Source organism: Hirundo rustica, chromosome 19 (genome assembly GCF_015227805.2).
Source record: "Hirundo rustica isolate bHirRus1 chromosome 19, bHirRus1.pri.v3, whole genome shotgun sequence".
Taxonomy (NCBI): Eukaryota; Metazoa; Chordata; class Aves; order Passeriformes; family Hirundinidae; genus Hirundo; species Hirundo rustica.
Genome location: NC_053468.1, coordinates 7,808,887 through 7,833,684, shown reverse-complemented (window position 1 = coordinate 7,833,684; position 24,798 = coordinate 7,808,887). Strand labels below are relative to the sequence as shown.

Below are 24,798 nucleotides of genomic sequence, written 5' to 3'. Positions count from 1 at the left end.
TGCCTGGTGGCTGTGGTGGGTACTCCTGTGCCAGTCCAGGCAGCTGGAGGAGCTGCTATTTTTGGGTCCCCTGGAGGAGTCTTGAGGTTTGGTATTTTGCAGCGACGCTTCAGCTGTGGATTTCCTCCTCTTGCCTCTCTGGTGGAAACAGCTCTCCAATTTGTTTGAATACTGGCAATTAGACCTAAGCATTGATTTTATGTGGAAATCCTGGCTCTCCAGCCTGGGGGTGACCATGCTGCCCTTTCAGCCCCAAATCACAGCCAGCAGCCAGGCACCAGGTGCTTTGCAGTCATGAAACGGGGCTTTGCTGCCAGGCTGAGTGGTGGAGTCAGGATTTGGGAACTGCCCAGTACCAGCTGCTCCTCGATCCAGTCTTTCACAGTCCCTTTGCCAAACAATCCCATTCCTTTGGTTCAGCTCTGGCAAAGTGGTGCAGTCAGCACCCCTGGAAGTGTTCAAAAAATGAGTGCATGTGGCATTTGGCAGGGTGGCTTAATGGGCTTGAGGTAACTTGTGATGGGGATACACAAAGCAATCACACGGAGACAAGAGATTTCGCAGGGCAGAGTTGTTCCTCCGAGCGAGCCCAAGGCTGAGCCAAGCCCAGAGCCCCTCTGCCTGTTTATTTCTTACTTTTTATACATTTGTGGGTCTGGCTGTGGATTGGCTTCTGGAGTTTTCACCTCCCAGCCGAATGGCCAGAGCAACTGTCAGTTACAATTGTTTTCAGGTTAGAAATATGCAAACAAAGGACAGAGAATGAAAAACAAAGGATTTGTTTATGTTACATGTGTGAGAAAGGCAGAAACTGCTCCTAATATTGTACAGTAGCTAAAAAGTCTTGACTCCATTTTATGAACAATCAAAAGGCTTTAAAAACCTCAGAAAAACCAGAGTGACAGTAACTGGTTGAAGGTTGGATTCGATGATCTCGGATGTCTTTTACAACCTTAACGATTCTGTGGTTTTTTTCCTCCAAACAGCAGGAAATAATGTGTCCTTCTCCCCTGAGCAGGCATTGAGCAGAGTATCGAACAGGAGGAGGGACTGAACAGGTCATCGGCTGACCTGCGGATAAGGAAAACTCAGGTGAGCCTCTGCCCTGCGCCGCCTGCAAGGGGAGAGTGGGAAGTGGCAGCCGAGGGATCCCAGGAGGAGCTGGGAGAGGAGGTCTGTGCCTGGCCGTGGAGCAGATTTCTCTGTGTGCAGCTCTGCCCTCCTGCCCACCCGTGCAGGGCTGTGTGTAATTTTTGCCTTCCGGTGATGCACCGCTGGGATGCAGCCATTGCTCCGGCCTGGAACCTGTCCTTGCATCGCTGCAGAGCCGTGTCCTCTGCTCTGGGGGATGTGGGTGAGGACAAGGCACCTCAGAGCCTTGTTGTGCAGCCAAGAATGTGTTCTGGCAAACCACTGAAGGGGTAAAGGCAACAGGAGCAGCCAGTGCTGCTCTTTATCACCTGGGCTGGATCCACACGCAGATCTGTGGCTCTCACAGCGGGTTGTGCACACACAGAGAGTCCTGAGATATCTCCACGCTCTGCAGCGGTGCTGGAGGAGTTTTGGCTTCTGTATTTTACCTCCTCCTCAGCCTGGGAAGCCGCTCAGGGAGCTCTCCCATCTGCAGCTGGTGCCAGGTCAGTGTGGGGCGATGGTAATGGATCAGCTCTGCAGATGCAGCTCCCAGCTGGAACCCAGCACCGCCCAGGCCTGCAGCAGCAGGGAGGTGCTGTCCCAGCTCAGGCCCTGGGGGAGATGTCCTCTGCAAAGCCGGGGGAGGGAAAAGGCCCACCTGTGTCTAGGGCAGGACAGGGAATTGCTGGGGCATGGCAGAGCCAAAGGATGGTGCAGCAGCAGGAGAGCAGCAGGTTCTGATGCAGAGCAGCTCCTCTGCTCCTTCTGGAAGGGATGCAGTGTGGACAGAGGGCAGTGTCAGGCTGTCAGCAGATCCCAGGCGAGAAAAACCTTCCCTTCCCACTCCGGAGACACTTCAGTGTGCTGACAGCAGTGCTGTCAATCCCTGAGGTGTTCTGCCCTTTCTCTGTGCTGAGCTGATGTCATCCCAGATGCAGGTGCCAGCGGCAGGGAGGGGAGGTGCAGGCAGTGGTGTGGCCCCTGGTGCTGGCTGTGATGTGCCCTTGCTTCTCAGGAAAAGGCTTTGCTTCGGCAGTGTCTGCGGAAACCAGAGGTGGCCCCGAGCGAGAGCTGCATAACCCAGGGCTGTGGATTTGAGCAGGGTTTAGGTTTGGTCTGTGCTGAACTCTGTGGTTCAGATGTCATCCCGGTGTGTGGGAGAATGGGATTCAGGGCTCTGCTCCACCATAAAGCCATGGAAGGGTCAGGGTTGGAAGGGACCTTCAAAGGTGATCCAGCCCAGCTCACTGCCAAGGGCTGGGACACCTTCTGCTAGACCAGGCTGCTCCAAGCCCTGTCCAACCTGGCCCTGGACACTTCCAGGGATGGAGCTGAGCCACAGCTGCTCTGGGCACCCTGTGCCAGGGCCTCAGCACCTCACAGGGAAGAATCTCTTCCCAGTATGCCATCAGTCCCTGTCCTCTGGCAGTGGAAGCCATTCCCTCTTGTGCTGTTACTCCATCCCTTGTCCAAAGTCCCTCTCCAGCTCCCTGGGAGCCCCTTTAGCCCTGGAAGTGACTTCAGGGTCTTCCAGAGCCTTCTCTTCTCCAGGCTGAAAAGCCCAGACTCCCTCAGTCATGGAGGTGGGAAGTTTTCTTGCCATCTGAGCATTTCTTAGCATTTCCCTGGGTGCAGGGGGCACCTCTGGGCCGTGGCACAGAGCCCTGAGGTGGGCAGTGTGACACTGCTCCACTTTGGAGCTTTGGCTTCTGACCTGCCTGGTCCCAGACTCTGAGCTCCTGCAGGTGTTTGTCTCCCCAGTATCCAGGGGGATGGAGACATCACAGACCAAGGGTCCTCTGGGCTCTGGTCCAGTGTTTGATCACTCTTACGAAAAATTCCCCTCCCTTAATATGGGAATTCCATGTCCCAGCTTTGTCCCTCATCTCTTTTCCTGCCCCCTGTGCACTTCCAAGATGAGTTTTGCTCCAGCTTCTCTCCTTGCTCCCTCTGGGTCGTTGTAACAAAAGGATCTCTCTAAGCTTCATCACCTGCAGCTGACCAGACCCAGCTCCTTTGAGCCTGTCCTCACCTGAGCCCCATCTGGGATCAGCACTCCCTTTGTCCTTCTGCAGTGACCACTTCCAGCCCCTCCTGGGCAATGTGGCTGTGTGTTCCCAAACCTGGCCTGCTCTTGCCTCCCTTCCCACATTCTCTGTGGGGTTTGGGACGAGCCAGACTGGAGAGCTGATTTAGACATGCCTGGTGCTTGAAGCTTGGCCTTTCTGGGGGTATTTGTGCCTTCTCAGGTTGGTATGGACTTGCTATTAGCAAAACACCGAGTGAAAGGAGTGAGGAGCCGATTCCCTCTTGTTAATGTGTTGTAAAGTAGGAGTAACTGAGCATTAAGTTATGGATTTATATTCTGGCTTTGCTGTGGTCACCTCCAGCCAGAAGAGTCTCATCAGATCTGGGCCTGCCTGCAGCAGAGCCAGGTACAGGGAGGGGGTTTGGGGTCACAGTTCCTGAGGGCATCCCCAGTCCAGAAATGAGGCTGATGATGGAATTTCCCAGAGGTCTCAACAGTATTTTCCATGTTTCTGTATATATATATCATATATAAGTGTCTATTTTATACATAACTATAAAAAGCTCTTTGGAAATTCAGGCTGGGCTGCTTTGCCCGTGTTTGGGGAGTGAAGAGTTGCTAGACCTGAGTGAAACAAATCCTTTTCCTAACTTGAGTTAATATTTTCTGTTTAATGTGTTCAATCACAAGGTACATTTTGATACTGCTTTTTATTTGCTGTGAATATTCAGGTCGGCTTATTTAACGTCTGAAAGCCATTTAAGATGCTTTTTTCCAGCCAGTTTTGCAGAAAACTCCATGCTTTTCAAAAATCAAATGCATATTGTAGACGTGTGGGATGCCTACGGGAACATAAAATAACAATCTGAGAAAATAAACACTGAGTTGACTTCTTGAGCAGAAGAGGTGTAGCATGGTGTGGTAGCAGGCAGGAAGGGTGTCACTCAGCACCCAGGCTATATTTGGCTCCAGATCAACATATGTTGATAGTTTTCAGCTGAATGAGAATGAAGTGGATTTTAGGAAAAACAATTCTGGAAGAGCAGAGGAGTCGCTTGGATGGCACGTCACGTTGTTGCTGGATTTTGAGCTGCTTGGGAGCTGTTCTGACCTTGCTCTGGGCCAGCACCTCTCGAGCAGAGGACAGAGCTGGAGCTGCCAGGGGCGTTGGCGTGAGGATTGTGGTGGAGGAGGGAGAGGATGGGCTGAGGCTCTCCATGAATACTGTGCTGTTGCTGGCTTAGAATAGCTGCAGAGCCAGTGCAGTGTCCTGGAGATGTCTCCAGTGCAGTGTCCTGGAGATGTCTCCAGTGCTGTCTCCTGGAGGTGTCTCCAGTGCATTGTCCTGGAGATGTCTCCAGTGCATTGTCCTGGAGATGTCTCCAGTGCAGTGTCCTGGAGGTGTCTCCAGCGCAGTGTCCTGGAGGTGTCTCCAGCGCAGTGTCCTGGAGGTGTCTCCAGCGCAGTGTCCTGGAGATGTCTCCAGTGCAGTGTCCTGGAGATGTCTCCAGTGCAGTGTCCTGGAGGTGTCTCCAGCGCAGTGTCCTGGAGGTGTCTCCAGCGCAGTGTCCTGGAGGTGTCTCCAGTGCAGTGTCCTGGAGATGTCTCCAGTGCAGTGTCCTGGAGATGTCTCCAGTGCAGTGTCCTGGAGGTGTCTCCAGTGCAGTGTCCTGGAGGTGTCTCCAGTGCAGTGTCCTGGAGATGTCTCCAGTGCAGTGTCCTGGAGGAGTCTCCAGTGCAGTGTCCTGGAGGAGTCTCCAGTGCAGTGTCCTGGAGATGTCTCCAGTGCAGTGTCCTGGAGATGTCTCCAGTGCAGTGTCCTGGAGATGTCTCCAGTGCATTGTCCTGGAGGTGTCTCCAGTGCAGTGTCCTGGAGGTGTCTCCAGTGCAGTGTCCTGGAGGTGTCTCCAGTGCAGTGTCCTGGAGGTGTCTCCAGTGCAGTGTCCTGGAGGTGTCTCCAGTGCAGTGTCCTGGAGGTGTCTCCAGTGCTGTCTCCTGGAGGTGTCTCCAGTGCTGTCTCCTGGAGGTGTCTCCAGTGCTGTCTCCTGGAGGTGTCTCCAGTGCTGTCTTCTGGAGGTGTCTCCAGCGCAGTGTCCTGGAGGTGTCTCCAGCGCAGTGTCCTGGAGGTGTCTCCAGTGCAGTGTCCTGGAGGTGTCTCCAGTGCAGTGTCCTGGAGGTGTCTCCAGTGCAGTGTCCTGGAGGTGTCTCCAGTGCAGTGTCCTGGAGGTGTCTCCAGTGCAGTGTCCTGGAGGTGTCTCCAGTGCAGTGTCCTGGAGGTGTCTCCAGTGCAGTGTCCTGGAGATGTCTCCAGTGCATTGTCCTGGAGGTGTCTCCAGTGCAGTGTCCTGGAGGTGTCTCCAGTGCAGTGTCCTGGAGATGTCTCCAGTGCAGTGTCCTGGAGATGTCTCCAGTGCAGTGTCCTGGAGGTGTCTCCAGTGCAGTGTCCTGGAGGTGTCTCCAGTGCAGTGTCCTGGAGGTGTCTCCAGTGCAGTGTCCTGGAGGTGTCTCCAGTGCAGTGTCCTGGAGGTGTCTCCAGTGCAGTGTCCTGGAGGTGTCTCCAGTGCAGTGTCCTGGAGGTGTCTCCAGTGCAGTGTCCTGGAGGTGTCTCCAGTGCAGTGTCCTGGAGGTGTCTCCAGTGCTGTCTCCTGGGGCAGGGCTGTGCTGGCTGGGGCTGCCCCAGCTGTACAAACACCTGCACCAACACATCTGAGTGCTGCTGGTGCCAGGCACCTCTGACATTCCCCGTTCCCTGGCTGGGCAGAGCCTGGCCAGAGATGGGAACGGAGTTGGGGAAGGGTCTGGAGCACAGGGCTGATGAGGAGCAGCCGGGGGAGCTCAGCCTGGAGAGAAGGAGGCTCAGGGGAGACCTTCTCACTCTCTACAGCTCCCTGACAGGAGGGTGGAGCCGGGTGGGGGACAGGCTCAGCTCCCGGGGAACAGGGACAGGACAAGAGGAAACGGCCTCAGGTTGTGCCAGTGGGGGTTCAGGTTGGGCATCAGGATGAATTTCTCCACTGAAAGGGTGGTCAGGCACTGGGAAGGGGCAGCCCAGGGCAGCGGTGGAGCTCCCATCCCTGGGGGTGTTGAAGGAGCAGTTGCTGAAGACCAGTTCAGTGCTCTGGTCTGGTTGGCAAGGTGGGGATGGGTCACAGCTGTGACATGATAATCCTGGAGGTCTTTTCCAGCCTTAATGATTGTGTGATGGTTCCTGTGAGCAGGGCTGGGTACTGCTGCCCCCAGCTTTGCAGAGGGATCCCCATGGGTCCATCCTGTGCCCGTGCAGGGTCTGGCCTGTCCTGGCAGCAGGGCAGTGGCAGGCAGGGCTCAACCCAGCACGCTCAGCTCCAGGCTTTCTGGGCACAGGCAGTGCAAGGAGGGTGCTGCCAGCCTGCCAGGGTGTCTTCTCAGGGCTGGAGGCTGTGCTCAGGTAGGGCTGGGGGAGGGGTTCCCCTGGGGATGTGTCACCTGCTGCCAGCTGCCTCCCCCCCATGCCCTCTGTCACATTCTGGAGCAGCATTCGGGCTGGAAATGCTTTAGGGGTGGTGGGAGGTGCTCAGGGCCGAGCCTTCCCCCTTCAGGGGCAGCAGGGCTCTCCCTCTCCTGGAACCCTCAGCTCCCTCTCTCCTCCTCTCGCTCTCAGCACTCGACGCTGTCGCGCAAGTTCGTGGAGGTGATGTCCGAGTACAACGCCACGCAGACCGACTACCGGGAGCGCTGCAAGGGCAGGATCCAGAGGCAGCTGGAGATCAGTGAGTAAACCTGCAGTGGGAGCACAGCTGGGCTGTGCCTGCCCTGGGGCCCCGGGGGATCAGAGCTGCTCCCACAGCTGGGCAGAGCTTCCCGGTGGGAGTGACTGGAGCACAGCTTCTGGGGGAGATGGACGTGGGGTGGCTCCATGAGTTTCAGTGGCACCATCCCAAACCATCCCAGAGTGCACCCATCCCAAAATGCTGCAGAGAGAGCACAGGGGTCACAAGGAGAGGAATTTCTTCTGTGTTTGCAGCTAATTTTTAATCCAGAGAAGCTCATGGGAATTCCTGGTTCCTGTGTGTACTTGTCGTTCCTCAGGGTGCTCTTCTTCATGGATGAACAAAGCTAAACACGAAAACAGAGAAGGGAATTCTTGAGATGGGAGCACTTCCTGCTCCTGATGGTCTCCCTTGCACAGCAGTGCTCCCATCAGTGCTGCCCCAGGCACCTCTCCTAGCAGCCTTTATGTTGTGGCCAAGGGTGCACCTCAGGGGACACCTCTGGGGCTGGTGACACCTCACCCAGGTGACATTACTGTGCCACTAAGATCTCTGAGCCATCCACAGCCCATCACTTACAAGTCCAGTCCTGCCTGTCTATAAAAACTCTCTCCTTGTGGTTCTTCTGGGCAGGTAGTGAAACTTGCATAGTTTGGAGCAATGGGGTTATCTCCCAGCAAAGAAAAAACCATGTAATTAGGGGAATAACCAAGGGGGAAGTCAGGGCGTGCAGAGGTTAAGGGAGATTTTTGTAAATAATCTCACTGTCAGGCATGCTGTGGGGTTTGTGCTGAGAATGGAAGGCTCTGAGCTTAGTCCTTTTCCTGACAACCAAATTGGTGTTTTTCTTTCCTCCAGCCGCTCACTGTGATTAATGACAGGAGATCTGTGTGTCAATGTGGTGTCCTCGGTGGTCACCTGTGGGAATGTGCTTCATTGGTCTGGGAATCTGGGTGCTGTGGGGTGTGGGAATTCCTGTGGAGGGCTGGAAGGAGAGCCAGCCGCACAATCTTTGTTCAGATTAGTCCTTCTGGTGTCTGATACCAGCAGGGCTGGATGGCAGGGCTGAGTGACACGAGGCTCAACAAGAGCTTGCCAGTTTGCTGTAAAGCAGGATGTGTCACTGCTCCAGCTGCCTGAGTCATCCCTCAGCCAGCATCACCCTGCAGTTGACAGCTGAGGAGCGGCTTGTCATGTGAACAGGAATTGAAGGTATCCCTGTGCCTCCCTCGGAGAGAGGAGATTTGGAAGGACTCAGCCGTGTCCTTGATTGGATGCAGACCTGAAAGAAACCTTCCTCTTGTTTTCCTACTGGATTTTGGGAGGGCTCTGCTGCTCTGCTTAAATTCTGAAGATGAATTGTTGTTCTTGTGCCTGCTCCGTCCGTCGTGCCAGGCTGTCGGTGCCTGGCAGAGCCTGATGGGTGCAGGGAAGGGGCTGCTCAGGAGTCCCCACGGAGCAATGTGGGGTGCAGGAACTGTCCCAGTTCCTGACAGCAAGGGACTCCTGTTCCCTTCAGGATGGAGGTGTGGAGCAGTGTGGGAGACAAGTGCATTTCTCATTGCTGCAGGAGAGGTGCAGATGTGGGATGGGGCTGTGCTGTCCTCTGCAGAGCCCTTTGCCAAAGCTGGATCCCCCCATCAGGACAGTGGAAAAGATTTCCTGGCAAAAAGACTCATCCAAAGGAGCAGCTGAAGGGTGTTTTAGCAGGAGTGCTGCCTGGACAGGGGCTCTGCTTGCCCTGAGGTGTCCCAGGCAGTGAGTGCCCTCAGCCCCAGCTGCTCCAGGAGCTCCTGCACAGGTTCCTTGGAGCAGAGCTCAGCTGGGATGTGGCGACTGCACAGATCTCCTGAGCATCCTCAGCTCTCCTTTCCTGCTGGGGACTCCAAAGATAGAAAGTGCTGGGAGCTCTGACAGCACAGCCAGTGAATCACTCGGGTTTTCAGAGTGTGAGAGCAGGAACTGCTCAGCTGCTCTGGGCTCCCCAGCACCCGGCACCTTTCTCCATCCTCACCACATCAGGCTCTGCAGGCAGGACAGTGGCAGAGTTGGAGATGCAGAGTCACTGCCCTGGGCTGTAGCCACCCCCTGGGGCTCCCCACAGCCCTCTCAGGATCTGTTCCCTTCTCCTTGCTGTGTCTGTGTGTGCCAGAGGTTGTGCCTTGGTTGCCGTCAGCACCACGCTGCCCACCCAGGAGCATCTCTGAGGGGATGAAGTGTATTCAGGTTTTGCTCCCAGAGAAATTGGACTTGGAGCTTGGAGGAGCTGCTCACCGTGGTGGGTGTGCAGCTGAAGCTACGGAGGTGCTGCACAGATGCTGCTTGTTTTTAGGGACAGTTTTGTTATCTGCAAAACCAAGGAGACAAAAATAAAGCATCTTCTGTATCCGAGGCCACTAGAGACTTCATCAGGCCCTGCTGTGCCAGACCAGGCGAACTGGTGTGCAGAACAATGAGCCAAGAGAGTCTGGGGGCTGCTCTGGCCCTGGCAGCTCATCTGGGCCACCCCAGAGCTTGTTTAGGATTCCTGTGGCACCTTATCTCAGGAATGCCCGTGGGATTTATCTTGAGTGCAGATGCTGAGGGGCAGGGAAGTGGGTGGCACTTTGTGATGTGCTGGGCAGGGTTTTGTAGCTGAATCCTTCTCATCCTGATGGCAGCATGGGCTGTGCCAGACCTGTCTGAGCTGGGTGACAGCCAAGTGGGCCAGTCACTCGAACCTGTTAGCTCACACTCAGGTGGACAGGGGACAGCCTTATCCATCTCTCCGTGAATTGCATGGATTTGTGTCTAAAAAGAGCTTAAAAGCCAGCTCCAGGCAGAGGATCCCAGCCTTGGAACAGTGCCTCGTCCTCAGCGCGTCGGGCGTGAGCCCCAGCTGTGGCTGTGCAGGTGCTGGTGCAGCCCTGCTGCTGGGAGCAGGGGTGCTGCCAGCCCAGGGGATGCTGCCAGCCTGAAGAGCCCAGCTGAGCCCTTACTTGGCCATGGCGTGTTGGATTCCTTCAGCCCTGAGCTGCTTTCCCTATTTACAGACCATCTGCATGCAGAATTGCACAAACTGGCGCCCAGTGTCAGCTGGGCTGTGGCACCAGAGGCTTCCCCCAGCTGCTCCTGCCCCATCCCCCGGGAGCTGCTCCGTGGGGATGGTCTCTCTGTCCAGCTGGGCGTTACAGGGCCAAGGACTGTGCCTCGAGCTGGGAAATCTCCTCAGTGGCTTCGTGTTTGCCTGTCCCAGGGCTGCCAGTGGCTCTGCAGCAGTGGGAGCTGGGCCCTGTCTCTCGCTGGTCCCTCCCTGCCAGCTGAGGGCTGAGGTTGCTTCTCCAGCTTCCTCCGTGCTCTGGGCTCCTTGTCTGGTCGGCAGAGCTGCTTCTTCTCAAGAAACTTTTATTGCTAGAGATGCCAAGTAAGAGGCAGATGTACTCTGGAGCTCTCTGGGGAGGCATAGGTCCAATCCTCAGGATTTCCCAGTGTTTCCCCAAATTTTGGGGCAGGAGTGTTCCCCCAGGCTCTTCCCCCTTGGTGCCACCTTGCAGTGGCTCCATCCTTTCACTCCCATTTCTGGCCGTGCCACGGCCCTGTGGGAATGTGAGCAGCAGATCAGGCAGGTACCCAGCACACTTTGAGCTGATTTTACAGCTGTGGAGGAGCTCATGACAGGGCAGGAAGCCAAAGCATGAGGCCTGGCTAGGAGGAGGTGGGGAAATCCTCTGAGGTGCTGCAGGTGTTGTTTGGCAGGTGCTGTTCTGGGCAGCGTGGGTGAGATGCAGCCTCCACGCCCCGAGCTTTGGCTCAGCATTAAAGCAAGTTCTTCCTGAGCAGCTGTGGCCCTTGGCCAGGCCAGCACTGCCTGCCAGGTGTTAATCCATGCCAGGCCTCTGCTCTCATCCTTCAGCTTTTACAGCTCTCTGCTCTGCAGCAGGGGAATGAGGCAGCGCGAAGGATGGGATGAGAATGTGTATCCCACATCCCATCCCACTTCTGCCCAGGACAGACCTGGCGTCTCCTGGAGCTGATCCCACTCTGTTTGCCCTTCAGGGCTGCCCTGAGGGCTGGCATTGGGCAGAGCAAATAGCTCTCCATGGACAGCACCTGGCACGCTCCTCACCACTGGGCCAGTGGCTGCTGAGAGCACATCAACAGGAGGGTTTGTGAATTCGTGCTGCTTGGTGCCTTGTTCTCCCTTCCTGGGAGCAGGGCAGTGTCAGCCCAGAGCGAGGAGCCAACGGGCAGGAAAAGCTGGCAAGGGCTGTCGTGGGTCATCCGTGGTGGGATGGTGGGATCTGTCACTCTAGAACACCTAACAGTGTCTGGAAACGGGCTGTGGACCCTTCTCAGAGCTGGGGAAGGATCCTGAGATCCATCAGTACACAGGTGGCAAAGCTCAGGCCTCACATGCATCTGTGAACGCCCTCAGGTGGTTTTTGTGACTCAAAACAGCAGCTTCTCAGGGCTTTGGGGTCACTACCAGGTCACAGTTGTCTAGAGCACTCACACAGAACTCCAACCTCTGCCCACACATCCGAGAGCTGTGCTCCACCCTGCCCATTTCTCCCACTCTGAGGTGCCCTGCACTCATCCTGGAGGATGCTGTTGTCCTTTCCAGTACCACTGGCTGCAGGCACCGTGGCACAGGGGAGCAGCTACAGACCCCAGCGCTGCTCTGCAGGTTTTGGTTTCATCGGGCTGGGTGGAGTCACTTCATGAGCTGTTCCTGCCTGACTGCCCTGTTCACACTGGTGGGGTGTCACTGGTCCTCTCAGGTGACCTGCTCACCCTCCCCACCCCACTGGGCAGCCCCAGTGCCCTGCCCAGCACTTCCATCTCTTTGGCTGTGATTCCCTGTGATTCCATTGTAGGCCTGATATTTCTGGGTCTGAAGAGATTTTAGCCTGTTAGCAGCTGCTAGCTTTTTCCCAAGGAAAAGTTTCTCAAGAAAGCTTCTTCTCAACACAATCTTAGTAAAACAACTTTCCTTTCCCAAAACAACCTTTCCCCAGGGGCTGTTTTGCTGTTTCTCTGGTTTCACCAATGGAATTAGAGAGGTGTCGTTCCTAGTCACCAATCATGTGAAGTCTGTATCAGAACACCTTATAAAAGGTGGTAAGAATTAGACAATAAAGCCTTTTTTCTATGCTCTTTTCCTTCTGAAATATTTAGAGTCTCTCATCTTTCTTTCATGTCCGACAACAACAGTTCCATGGCTGCTAGCCCAGGGAATCCACGGCAGTGAATGAAAGCAGGGGTCCGTGCCAGCCGTGGAGTGATCAGCGTCTCTCTGCTGTATGGGGTGGGGAGGGGAAGGGAAGGAGCCCCACGGTGTGGGTGAATTGTTTTTAGAGGAGCCCTGGGGCTCCCCAGAGACATGGAGGGTTTTGCCACAGGGGGAAGGACAGAGCCTGGCTCCTGTCCCACAGCAGCTGGGCCAACCTCGGGCACTCCGGCTGAGCCCAGCCCCTCATGGCGTTGAGCTGGCTGGGACAGGGTTTGCCAAGAACTGCTTGTGGCTTCTTCCCCACCCCTCCCCCGTCACAGACACCGGGGATGCTGCTGGCTGCTGGTGCCTTGGCGCTGCTCCCTGCCCCACAGGAACGGTCAGTGTGTCCAGGAGGGACAGGTGGGCATTCCTGTGTGAGCTGAGCCAAGCTGGCAGCTTGATGCCCTTAAAATGAGGGGTCTCAGAGGCAGGCTGTGAGAGGGCAGCCCCCGAAACTGCCCTCTATGCTCTTGGGGCTGAAAGCTTTGCTCTGTTCCACTCATGGGAAATATACCATGGAGCCAGCAGAGCTCTGTGGAAGGGCTGTGGGGGAGACAGGGGGCTTTTGGCTGACCTCTGTTGTGTGGTTGCAGCTGGCAGGACCACCACCAGCGAGGAGCTGGAGGACATGCTGGAGAGCGGCAACCCGGCCATCTTCTCCTCTGGGGTAAGCAGGAGCTGCTCCTCCAGCCCAGGGGATGGGGGTGTGCTGCCTCAGTGGCCTCAGTACGGGGAATGAACCCAAGTAGGAGCAGGGCCCGGGGGCTCAGGTGTGGCCTGAGGATGCTGTTGGAGCAGAGTTTGAATCCCAGCATCCTGCTGCAAACTCCCTGTAGTTCCTGCTCATCCCTCCCTTGGTGCCCCCAGCCCCAGCATCAGAGCTGGGTCCGAGCACGGTGCTCAGTGACTTTATTTTCTCTGCAGATCATCATGGATTCGAACATCACCAAGCAGGCGCTGAATGAGATTGAGACACGGCACAGCGAGATCATCAAACTGGAGAACAGCATCCGAGAGCTGCACGACATGTTCATGGACATGGCCATGCTGGTGGAGAGCCAGGTGGGGAATGGTGCAGCCCAGGGCCTCGCCTGAAGGGACTGGAGGGCGATGGGGCTCCCTGTGGTGGGTGGGGAGGCTGGAGAGCAGTGCTCCCCTGCCTGGGTGGGTGCTGAGAGGAAAAAACCACATCTAGGACCAGCATGGGCTCCCAGCGGGGCTGAGCTGGGCTCCCCAGGGCTGGAGCCCCCCGCCTGGCACCGCAGAGCTGGGGAGCCGTGTGTGTGGGGTGGGAGGTTCACCGAGGGGCTCAGAAGGAGGGTAGGGGGTGGCTGCAGTGCAGGGGGAGATTTCTTGCTCTTCCCTGGAGCACCAGGCCCAGGTGGGTGAGCTCGGGGTGCCCCCTCGGCTGAGCTGCCAGCCCGTGGCGCCAGTCCCTTCGGCCAGGCACGTGCTCCTGTGTCTTTGCTCACCCCCCTTCTTGCCCGCCATGCTGCCATGGCCCGAGGAGACGTCGCTGGCAGGTAAAGGCCCCCTGGCCGAGCGCCGTGGTGCTGCATGCTCCGCTCTGCATGGCTGCTCCTGCATGGCTGCTGCCGCGTGGCGCTGGGATGGCCGGTGGCAGGACGGCGAGGCTCACCAGGGCACGGTGCTGTCTGCAGTGGGGGTCATACGTGGGGAATTGGTCATTCCATGCCCTGCTCTAAGGGCTGGAGCCTTGTCCTGCGGTGAGAGGCTCGGAGCTGCTGGCACTGGGAGTAGAGGGGTGCCGGGCAGGCAGCAGGGCTGGCAGCTCTGCTCTGCCCCAGGCATGGCACAGGTAGGAAGAAGCAGCAGCAGTTTTATGCAAGACAGGGAGCAGTTGGTGGGGCTCGGTGCTCAGCACCCCTGGGCCCCAAGGTTTGTCCTCCTTGTGTTCTCCAGAATTAGGCTGAGAAATGGGCATTGCAGAGTTGCTGGCTATGAGCCCATGGCTCTGTGGCCTCAGTTCTCTCCATGCCATGGAGGACACGAGGCTTCAAACCTCTCACTCCTGCCAGCCCAGTCCAGCTGCTGCAGGACTTGGCTGTTTCCCTGCCCGGTCACGATGGGGCCAGAGGAGGTGAACAAGGCTGGAGGAGCTCACCCCAACCCGTGTCCCCACACCCACAGGAGCCCCCACTCCCAGCCTACCCCTGCAGCAGGGGCAGGGGTCCCTGCAGGGCTCTGCAATCCTGGCTGGCCTTGCTCCAAACCCTCCTGCCTTCGGTGCAGCGCTTGTGTGGATCGGAGCAGTGGTCCCTGGTCCCTGCACGTGCATGGTTTCCTGAGCATCCCTCACAGTGCTACTGGCACTGTCCCTGCTCCCTGCCAGGCCTCCTGTTTCAGCAGCATGCGGTGTGGTGCTGGTGTAGGTCCTGTTGTGGCTTTGAGATATTGGACAGGTCAGGATCAGGATCAGGCTGGGAACTCCTTTGTCCCTCACCCTTGCTTGTCTCCCTGCTGGGACGTGCACAGAGATCCTCTGGGACGGGGCATGCAGCCCAGAGCTCTCACCCCAGGGATCAGCCAGTGCCCACGGGCAGCTGACAGTGCTTCTCTCTGTGCAGGGCTGCCGGGCAGGGCAGCGTCCACCCCGAGCCAGGGAGCGGCGGAGCAGGCAGGAGCTCGGGTCTGCATGCGCGTGGGCGCCTGGGCTGTGTCCTCCTTCTGCAGGGAGAAATGATTGACCGCATCGAGTACAACGTGGAGCACTCGGTGGACTACGTGGAGCGGGCTGTGTCCGACACCAAAAAAGCGGTGAAGTACCAGAGCAAAGCCAGACGGGTGAGTGACGGCTCTGGCTGCCCCTGCCTGCGCTGCTGGCACCTCCATCCCAGGCACAGGGCCTGGCTGGCACCGTGCCTGCCCCAGGCAGCCTGGCACAGCTTTGCGGGTGCCCGGGGACGTTACCCCAACACCACTGGGAGCAGCCAGGTCCTGAGGGTCGCACAGCTGAGGCAGAGCTCCCAGCACAGACTGTGTGACAGCTGACAATGAGCCATAGGGCAGGGGTGCTGCCTGGGGGAGGGAAAGGGACAAGGTGGACCCCTGGACCAGGCATGCTGTGAGAGCCACATCCCTTTTAAAAAAAACACCAGGGAAAGGTGGTGGCTCAGCTCAGACCCTGAGCACAGTGCCAGCTGTCTGAACTGCTCCCAACACCTGGTCCTGTATCAGCTTGGGGACCTGAGTGTCCCCTGCTCAGCTCTGCCAAGCCAGGGCAGGAGCAGGAGCAGGGGTGTCCCTCCCTGCCCAGGACTGCTAGAGCCCTTCTGGCTCCCAAGGTGTTGCTCAGAGCCCCCCACAGGCAAAGGGGAACAGGACAGACTGCTGTTCCAAACTCCTGGGTCCATCCTGCCCCAACACTCACCATCCTCTCTCCCCTCTCTCCTTGCTGCTACTGGGACACGCGAGCAGAAGAAGATCATGATCATAATCTGCTGCGTGATCCTGGGCATCGTCATCGCCTCCACCTTCGGCGGCATTTTCGGCTAGACTCACCCCACAGGACTGTTTGTGTGCGATGGATGGAGCCGCGCGTGCCATGGGGCTGCAGCCACACCGGAGCAACCCACGCAGCCCCGGAGCCTCCCAGCAGCATTTCAGTTTCTAATGCATGGTTGTTTGTGACGCTGTGTGTGCGGTGCGGTGCGTCTGTGTGGAGGGAGCTCCGGCCCCGGGGCGCAGGCGGGGGGCGGGCGATGGTGATGGGCGCAAGGGGGACCCTGGGGGGGAACCCGAGCTCTCATCACTGCTCCAGGCTGGGGGGGCTGGCTGGGACCGGGGTGGGGGACAGAAGCGCCCTTGGGCGCTGCTGCTCGTCCCGTGATGGGCAGTCTGTGTTAGTGACGGCTGAGGAGGAGGGGGGATGATGGGTGTTAGGGGTCCTTGGGAGTACGGTGCCCAGCCAACCTCCCCAGCTTGCCCATCACCTCCAACTCTCATGTCTGTCGGCCGCATCTGTGCTTGCAAACACCTTCCCTTGGGCTGCTTCTCTTCGGGGCCCTTCCCCAGGGGTGCGCTCTGCCCAGCCCTGCCTGGCCAGTGACTGTGCCTGGCTCTGGGGCTCCATCCCTGCCACTCCTCCAGTGGCAGGGCTGTCCCCTCCCTGCGTGAGCCCTCGCCCCAGCAGGGTGCCGAAGGCTGGATGTGCCACTGCAGGTGGAGGGTGCCTGATGGAGCAGTGTGGAATAAGGAGTTGCTGCGTGGGGCCATCACAGTTGCCTGTGGACAGGAACAGGGCGCGTGGGGGACAGCGCTGCTCCTGGATGCTGGCCTGACAGGGCAGGATAGTCCAAGCCAGTGAATTTCACGGGCTGCTCGTCCTGCACCACAGCCTCACCGCAGTGCTCTCAGCCCTGGCACATGGTGGTCCTGGCTCCTCCTGCCCACAGGCCTGGACTCTGCCCGGCAGGGTTTGGGGCTGTTGCTGATGTCCACAGCCCCTGGCAGCATTCACCTGCAGGCAGGGCTGCTCCAGCCTTGCTTTTTCATATCCATGGCCGGGGGTTGGAAGCAGTTGGGCTTTCTCCTGTTGTGGTCCCAGGAGCAGCCCTTGCTGCATCCAGCCCCTTGCAAGCGAGGAGTAGCAGCTCTCCTCCTCCTGTATCCAGTCCAGCTCTGAAAAGGCCAGGGCCTGACTGCCTGTTTGCCACTTCCTGGCACCCTGCTGCTCCTGGCACCCTGCCCTTCTGCCCAGCCACCAGAGGCACCTGCTCTCAGTGGGGTGCCCTGTGCCGTGCCCACAACACAGATGCAGCTGCTGTGGGGTCCGAGCCCACTGGCAGCTCAGAGGGGTCCAGTACTGCCATTGCCTGCTTCCCTCAGGCTAGGGACAGGGCTCTGCCCTCACCTTCCTCTGCAGAGCCCAGGGCTCTGGCTGGCCTGTGCACATGCCAGAGCACTACAGAGGAGTCCCAAGGTAGGCTAGGCTCACTGGCACGGGGGCTGGCTGACAGGTGCTGGGAGCAGAAAAGGGACACTTGATGGCAGCCAGTATTCCAGCCTCAGGCAGCGTCACCTCCTCGCTCCCACCAGCACCAGGGCAAGGCTGCTCCACAAGCTGGCAGGGTGCTGTGGCTCAGGCACTGGCTGTGTGTGGTGCCCCTGGGTGCAGGGGAGGGGCAGTGGCTGCAGCCAGAGCGCTGCCTCCCCCAGGGCCAGCCCTGCCCAGCAGCAGCCCTGACACGGCTCCTTCCTGCCACTGTCACCCAAGGCCCCCCCGTACAGCCCCCTGTTGCATGCAGCTGCCCTTGGGCAGTGGGTCCAGCCTGGTTCCCCGCACTGCCCAGCCCCAGCCCCTCAGGGTGCAGCCATGGGAACATCCCAGACCAGAGCCCCCTTCTTTCACAGTCCCGCACCAACCGATGTGAGCTCCAGCACTGCAGCCTGCGTGCACTGAAGGGCTTGGGGCACCAGGACCATGCAGGCAGGGCCAGGAGGCAGGCAAGGGCAGGGTCTCTGCTCCAGCAGGACATGCCTGGCTGCAGGAAAAGGGAGCAGCCACGCTTCTGTCCCTCAGCAGCTCCCTGCCACTGCCGTCCCTGCTTACTCTGCCAGGCCAGCAAGAGCCCCAGGGCCCCTCCAGGAAGCAATAACACTGGACAGGCAGGAAAACCCTCCTCCCAGGCTCCTGCCCTGCAGCCATGCTCGTGCCCTGCAGCCATGCCCACTGCTAGCACAAGGTGACTTTTTTTTTTCTTCCAGGCAGCGGCTTTAGTGGCACAAGCTCACCTGACATCAGGGCTGTGGCACCCCTGTCAAGGCACAAGGCCAGGAACTGCACCGGGGGGGGATTCTTGGCCCTTGCTCCTTGTTGGCACCACCACTGCCAGCAGCCCCCAGAGCAGCTGGGGTGGGATGGGGCCAGCCAGGGCCGCTGGCACTTTGCTGGGATCCTGTGGGCAGCAGCAGTGCTGGGCTCCGAAGCAAGGGAGATGAGGAGCAGGCTGCCACTGCTGCCCCACAGGCAGGCTCACGCTGTCCTCGCTGTGAGGGGAGGGTGTTTTGGTGCAATAATTTACCCCTGCACTATGGGAAGCCCCACTGAGTTCCTTTTCACCTACCTGTCGTTGCATGTACAGACCAAATCACCAAGTGTGGTTGTGCTTTGGGAAGATGTTTCACCTTTTCTTTCCAGCCCCCAACCTGCACCCGCTTGTCCTTTGGGTTCCACCACCTCTGTTCCAAGTGCCACCTGCCCTCCCCATGCCGGGAGCGTGTTGATGCAGTATTCCATGAGCAGTGTGGGGCACGCACAGCTTGCACTCGAACTGGGGATTGGGTTGTTTTTTTTTTTTTGTAATTAATGTACTTGAAGGCTTTCCGAGCCCCCCGTGGAGTTCTACTGTTGCTGTACTGTGAGCTAAGTGTCCTTGTTTTCTATGTGGATCTTGACCCTGGCTTGCTCTGTCTCACTGGGCTGGATGACACTGTATGTTGCCTCTCTTCTCCTCTTCCCTCTTTTCCCGCCCTGCTAGCATTCCTTTCTTCTCCCAAGGCTTTGGGTGCAAAACAGCTTCCCATTTTGTGGAATTTTTATGTAGAATAAACATTTGTAACTGTAAAGCTCGGGGCGGCACCTCTCCTTGTTTCAAGGGAAGGGAAGATGTGATGGGGGGGGTCCAGTCACCCTGGAAGCACTAAAGCAAACAGGGTGGGCTTGGTGCCAAGCACTGACAGGAGAAAATGGCTGTTGGAATAACGCTTGTGCCAGGAACAACTTTGCCCTCATGGCTCTACACCTTGACAGTGTGGATCGTCTGCAGGGAGAGGGGAAGCTGGCAGGGAAGGAGGTACCACATCCCCACCTCAGTACTCCCAGCACCAAGGGCAGGACGCAGGAGACCAGCAAACACTTCTGACTCTTTAGTGAGGAATTGGATATCACGTCCTGGCTTACCTGGAGCTCAGCTGCCTCACTGCACTCGGGAGGGTAAGTGATGGCACTGCAGACACCCAAGTGGCCAGAGCACTGTCTGCACCTTCACCAGGGAAACAGGGCTGGAAGCTTTGCTGTTTGGCAGCACCTGAGCCAGTTTGTGTCCCTAAGAGCCACAGTGGCCAGTCCCAGCAAGACCCCAGGCACGGGGTGCCATCTGTGCCATCCACAGGAGGCTTGCTGGAGGCACCCACGTGCCACCTTCCATGCCAGCAGTGTCCAGAGTGATTCAAAAGTGAGGACGGCGCTTCCGACCCGTGTATTTCGTGTCTGGTCGCACCTCCCTGTGGGAAAAGCAGGGAACAGCTCAGCACCACCTGCAGGTGACCTCGGGAGGGGAAGGGAGCAGCTCTGTGGCAGGGGTTTGGACAGGTGACAGCAGGCCAGCACAGCCTCTGAGGCAGGACTCAGCTGAACTCACTTGCCCTGGCGGCGTCTGCGCTCCTTCTTCTCCAGGATCCAGTCCCGGCTTTTCTTCACAGACTTGCCCTTCATGTTCCTGAACCGTGTCCTGTGGGGAAAGTGCATGGCAGCTGGAGAGGAACTGAGCTCTGGGGGCACATTTCTCTGTCCCAGAGGATTGTCATCCAGAACTGGGTCACAAAAGCAGTGAGTTTCCCTCCCACCACCCCTGGGCAAGAGGCTCAGCCAGCACTGGGGCAGGGGGCCAAACTCCAGCCACACTGGAGGAGGATGATTCCAGCCCTGGCTCGGAGCCGAGGGATCCTGGCCTATGAACTCCAGCAGTCCAGCACAGCCCCATGCCATCCCCCATGTCACACAGGGTGCTGCCCTCTGGGACCTCAGGGGATGACGGGCTTGTGCACAGCCACCTTCCCCTTGTCTGCTCTACTCCAAAGAAGGCAAAGTTAGACTTCCTACACAGTTCCCAGCTCTGCTACTGCCCTCCAAGGCCAGGCACCCCTTAGACTAAGTGAATAGGGAACAGCAATGTACGAGGCAGGAAAACATGGCAGCCACAAGCTCCTGGCAGCCACGACGACTTTTCCTCTGGTTTTTGTTTTGTCTCTCCCACTGGCTGCAAAAGGGGCTCCTCTCTGCACCACTGCTGTGGGAAGAGACTTGGCCAGCAGCAGAAACGCCCAGGCCACAGTCCAACAGAGCTGAGCAAACCTGGACAGGAGGAAAAAGGGAATTCCAGGACTCAGGCACAGCAGCCTGCCTCCATGGCTCCATCATGAACCCTGTAACATTCCCTCTCCCACACCACTGGCCTCAGCTGGAGAGCCCAGTGCTGGACAGAAAGCACACCTGAATGAAGAACCTCCAGCCCCATGGAAGAGCCCTGGGAGCTAACGAGTTTGGTTCCCTGTGTCCAGGCCCTTGGGAAGATAAAGCAGCTCTCTCCTGGGCTGCTGTGAGTCCTCCCTGTCCTTGCCCTCCCGTTGCTTCTCACACAGCAGCAGTGTGGTCCCCAGTAAAACTCAGCCCTCCAAGCCCCCCACTCCCTGCTGGGGAGGACCTGCAGCCTCCCCCACACGATACCTCTCACTGGTGAACTTTGCCTGGTGCAGCTCTTCAGCGGCACACTCGGTCCCAAGGCCCTGGAAAGCAAAATTGGGAAGTTGTGTTCTCCTCTGGGCCAGGCACAGCTGTTAGTCAGCCCATCAAAACTAAGGGGAATGCAAGGGGAAGAACCAGAGCAGGAACAAACTGGTCTTCCAGAAATCATGGCAAAGAAAAGCAGATGTCAGAAGAAAGGCTTTAAAGAGGGAAGGGTTAGATTGGATATTAGGAAGAAATTCTCCCCTGTGAGGTGGTGAGGCCCTGGCACAGGGTGCCCAGAGAAGCTGTGGCTGCCCCTGGATCCCTGGCAGTGCCCAAGGCCAGGTTGGATGGGGCTTGGAGCAGCCTGGGTCAGTGGGAGGTGTCCCTGCCCATGGCAGGGGGTTGGAACAAGATGAGCTTTAGGGTCCCTTCCAACCCAAACCAGACTGATTATATGAGAGCAGGGCTCGGTGACTGGCAGAAAATGTATGAATGAAGTCACACTGCACTCACAGAGCTGTTTGGCTCCCACACTGCCCACAGCTCTTCCACATCACCCAGCAGCCAGGACAGCAGCTCTGGTGCCTCAAGGAGGCCCTCACCTTTGGTAATGTGCCAGATGTCCCAACAAAGAGACAGAGGAAGAACCTGAAAGAACAACAATGAGCGTGAACATGGGATTCAGCATGTGAGCCTCAGTCCCCAGACTGGGATGGTTTATAACAGAGACAGATCTAAGCTTTAACCTCTGTGCAGGACTGTATAATGGGAGAGAGAACAGCTCAGGGAGAAAAAAAAAATCACTGTTGAACCCAGGCCTCAGCCCAAACACACAGAGATCCAGGACTCACTTCTTGGCTTTGGCACTGTTGGGGTAATCAACCACCATTCCTCCTGTAAATCCAGCTCTCATGGCTTGGGCTGTGATGAGCTCCAGCTGGGAAAAGCAGCAGGTGCAGAGTTAATTAGTAATCATCCCCCAGGAAAGCCCAAGAGACCTCTGGGAGGACCACACCTGACTGGGCATTCCCAAAATGGATTTGTCCTCCTGCTAAGCTCTGCCCCTTCTGCAGTACCCCCCAGACACCAATTCCCTGCCTTTGCTGGTTCTCCCTGCTCCTCAGTCTAGCCTGGGTTAGCTGGCACAGCAGACTCTCCAGGAGAGGGATATTGGGCTGGATTATCCAGACCTGAGTTAAAGTGCAGTGCTGATGATTACAGCCAGTCTTCAAACCCCCATTCACATCCTGTCCCACCACTTTAATTTTAAAGCTCAGCTCAAGACAATCTATCAAACTACAGAAATTGCACAAGGTACCCTCCTTGCAGGTTATTTTTTGGGGCTTTTGAAGAGCTTTAGAAGTGGCAGGCAGTTCAGAGACATGGTGTTGATGTGGAAGAACACAATGCATTCAGAACCCCAAACAGTATGTGACTTCTCTGCCTGTGCCCCTTCCTGACTGATTGGTGGGCCGTACCTGCTCTGAGTTCTCGGGGTACAACTGCAGCACAGCTCGGGATCCTCGTGCCTGCAGGAAATAAAGCTGGTCACACACCTGCCTCAGTGCAGGCAACCCCTCTGGCTCACCCCACACCAGCCCCATCCTCCCCAAACCCTCCAGGACGAGGGTCCCAGGAGAGCTGCTCAGCCCACAGAGCCAGCGAGGCACAGCAGGCATCACACAATCGTGGAACTGCTGAGCTTGGAAAAGAGCACTGAGACCACTGAGTCTGGCCTTGATGAGAGGCAGCAGAAGGCAGGCAGTGGGTGCTCCTGCCAGTCCTGCTTCAGGGCAGCGTTTACTTAAAGCAACCTGACTTGAAATATCTTGCTAAAAACAAAGACACAAGAGCGGCAGAGACCAGGCTGGTAGAGGGTGGCACTTACCAGGGCAGTGTAAAGAGTGGAGAAGAATCTGTAGAGGCGTTTTGGGGGGCTGTGTGATTTCTTGTCAGCATTACAGAGCCACTGCACCGCAGAGATGCTGAGAAGGAAAAGAAGATCCCCAGGACACTGAGTCATTGCCTCATTCCCAGAGCTTGCCATTCCCTTTGAGCTGAATTCCTGCACTAGGCATGTGCTGGGCCCCAGGGAAATGACTTCATCTCCTCTGTGTTGCTTTGCCTTGTGTTTTGCAGTTACACCAGCCCCTCTGGAGACTTTCTATGCCCAAACTCAACAAGGTGCATAAATTAAAGGACAAAAGCATCACCAAGCTTACCCTTTAGTCCGAGTGCTCAAAGCATAAAATGACAGAATGGTTTGGGTTGGAAAGGACCTTAAAGCTCAGCCTGTTCCAGCCCCTGCTTTGGGCAAACACCTCCCACTATCCCGGTCCGCTCCAAGCCCTGTCCAACCTGGCCTTGGGCACTTCCAGGGATGGGGCAGCCACAGCTGCTCTGGGCACCCTGTGCCAGGCCTGACCACCTCACAGGGAAGAATTTCTTCTGTGTATCTCACCTAAACTTTCCCCTTTCAGCCTGAACCCGTTACTCCTAGTCCAATCATCACAGTTCCTGATGAGCATTCCAGAGCTCAGCTGTGTCCCTTCCCTGGCCAAGCAGGTTTTCCCAATGAGCAATCTAAACCAGAGCTTTTGGCTCAGCAATGGACAGTCTCTGCTTCTTCCAGCTGTTCTCTAAGCAGGTTAAGTCCTTCTGTCCCCTTCATCCCAAAACCAACCATCAAATCCTTGATCCTAAGCAATGCCACATCCTTTGTTCTCCTCCTTGGTGCAGGTCTCAGCCATCCTCACAACACCCCCACTCTTACTTTATTTTCTTCAACAAAATTCCTGGCTCACCAGCAAAAAAGAACAAGCACCACTTGGGAAACAGCTGTCACAAGCTGTTTCTACCACCCAGAACTTTGGAGGTTTGTCCTGGAGTGATGGAGCCAAAGCTGCACAGAGCAAAGAGAGTGGCTGACAAGGCCGGTCCCTCTCACCACGTGTACTGTGCAGTTCTGTGGGGCATCAGCAGAGCTCAGCTACGGGCACAGACTCACCTGATGCAGCCATCAAACATGCCAGGCCTGAAGGGAATGCCATGACCCACATCTGCAAGGAGAAGGTCTCCTTCCACCTCCCTCTCCACGGCCACATCTGCACAGAACAGAGCACAGCTCAGGCAATCAGCTCCCCCCTTGGGGCCTCTGAGGGTCTCAGGGGAGGCTGTGCTCACCCAGCATGGCAGGGCTGATGTCCATGCCGATCCAGTAGTGACCCTCCTCGGTGATATAATCCCCACTCAGCCCTGAGCCGCAGCTGGAGGGAGGAAGGGGGAAAGTGCTGGGATCACGGGGCCGGTCTGAGGCTGCTGCTGGCCAGACACGAGCACCATTACCGCAGCCTGTCCCTCTTCTCCAGCCCACAGAAGACACCGGTGCTGTGGGACCCGGCTGCCCCCTTGCCCTGTGCACCCCTCCAGCCCCAGCACGGACCGGGCAGCGCCCCGCTCACCCCACGTCCAGGAGGAGGCACGCACGGTCCTCGGGCAGCCCCAGCAGCTCCACAGCGCGCTCCGACATCTGTGACTGGATCTCCACCACCCGGGAGCTGAGGCAAAGGCACAGCGTGGGCGATGGGCGGCAACCCCACGGCGACATCCCCCCACTGCGCTAGGTTTGAACGCCCGCCGCCTCACGGCAAGACCTGAGCACCCCTTCTTCGCCTCACGCCAGGATCTGACCCTCTGCCCTCCCCTCCGCTCCCCCCACACCCCGCCGCTGCCACGTGCCGGGCCCGGACCCCCAGTCCCTCGCGGCAGGATCCATCCCCCACCACTGCCGGCAGGATCCAGGACCAACCCCCCCCTTCCCCGCTGGGTCCCGTCGATGTCCGCCCCATGACGAAACCCCTCCCGGCCCCGCAGCACCGGCCCCGCCGTACTTCTGGGTGTACTTCCGCGCCTCGGCCTCATCGTAGAACTGTAACGAGAGAGCGGCGGGGCGGGGGCGGTGAGGCCCGGGGGCGGTGAGGCCCGGGGCAGCCCGGTTCCCCCCCGTCCCCGCTCACCAGCTCGGGCGGCCCGCGGTGCTCGGGCCGGCGGCCGCTGCCCGCCATGCTGCGGCCGCGTGACGTCACTGCCCGGCGACCACGCCGTCGCGTGACGTAGGAGTGCGGCCGGCCGCGTACAGGTGACGTCACTGGTGCGCGCCGCC

General features: G+C 57.8%; 2 protein-coding genes across 3 annotated transcripts in view; one reads left to right on the top strand and one right to left on the bottom strand.

The window, feature by feature from the left end:
* STX1A (syntaxin 1A) overlaps positions 1–18,754 on the top strand; it is a 69,815-nt gene extending 51,061 nt beyond the window's left edge. Inside the window, exons 5-10 of one of the 2 annotated variants that reach the window (XR_005703578.2) lie at positions 1,019–1,092; positions 6,804–6,912; positions 12,760–12,833; positions 13,091–13,228; positions 14,755–14,971; positions 15,605–18,754. Coding sequence is in view for 1 of the 2 variants with exons in the window: in XM_040082200.2 (XP_039938134.1) it covers positions 1,019–1,092; positions 6,804–6,912; positions 12,760–12,833; positions 13,091–13,228; positions 14,861–14,971; positions 15,605–15,682 (584 nt within the window). In the remaining variant the exon portion in view is untranslated. The remainder of the gene's footprint in view (positions 1–1,018; positions 1,093–6,803; positions 6,913–12,759; positions 12,834–13,090; positions 13,229–14,754; positions 14,972–15,604) is intronic. The other variant, XM_040082200.2, reaches the window with a different exon arrangement.
* On the bottom strand, positions 18,315–24,731 carry BUD23 (BUD23 rRNA methyltransferase and ribosome maturation factor). The gene is made up of 12 exons (XM_040082201.2): positions 24,653–24,731; positions 24,527–24,564; positions 24,098–24,193; positions 23,820–23,902; positions 23,644–23,740; positions 22,525–22,621; positions 22,115–22,165; positions 21,488–21,573; positions 21,239–21,284; positions 20,634–20,692; positions 19,549–19,638; positions 18,315–19,411 (listed from the first exon to the last, which is right to left on the bottom strand). Exons 1-12 carry the CDS (start codon positions 24,698–24,700, stop codon positions 19,357–19,359), a joined length of 846 nt encoding a protein of 281 aa, XP_039938135.1. The 5' UTR covers positions 24,701–24,731; the 3' UTR covers positions 18,315–19,356.
* Between the last annotated feature and the right edge of the window lie 67 nt (positions 24,732–24,798).

Coding starts and splice junctions, on each gene's coding strand:
- BUD23 (XM_040082201.2), bottom strand. CDS start 24,700: ATGGCGGGCAGCGGCCGCCGGCCCGAGCACCGCGGGCCGCCCGAGCTG. Junction 24,194..24,526: donor GCGCGGAAGTACACCCAGAA/GTACGGCGGGGC, acceptor CCTTTGCCTCAG/CTCCCGGGTGGTGGAGATCC. Junction 22,622..23,643: donor ATGTTTGATGGCTGCATCAG/GTGAGTCTGTGC, acceptor TTTCCTTCTCAG/CATCTCTGCGGTGCAGTGGC.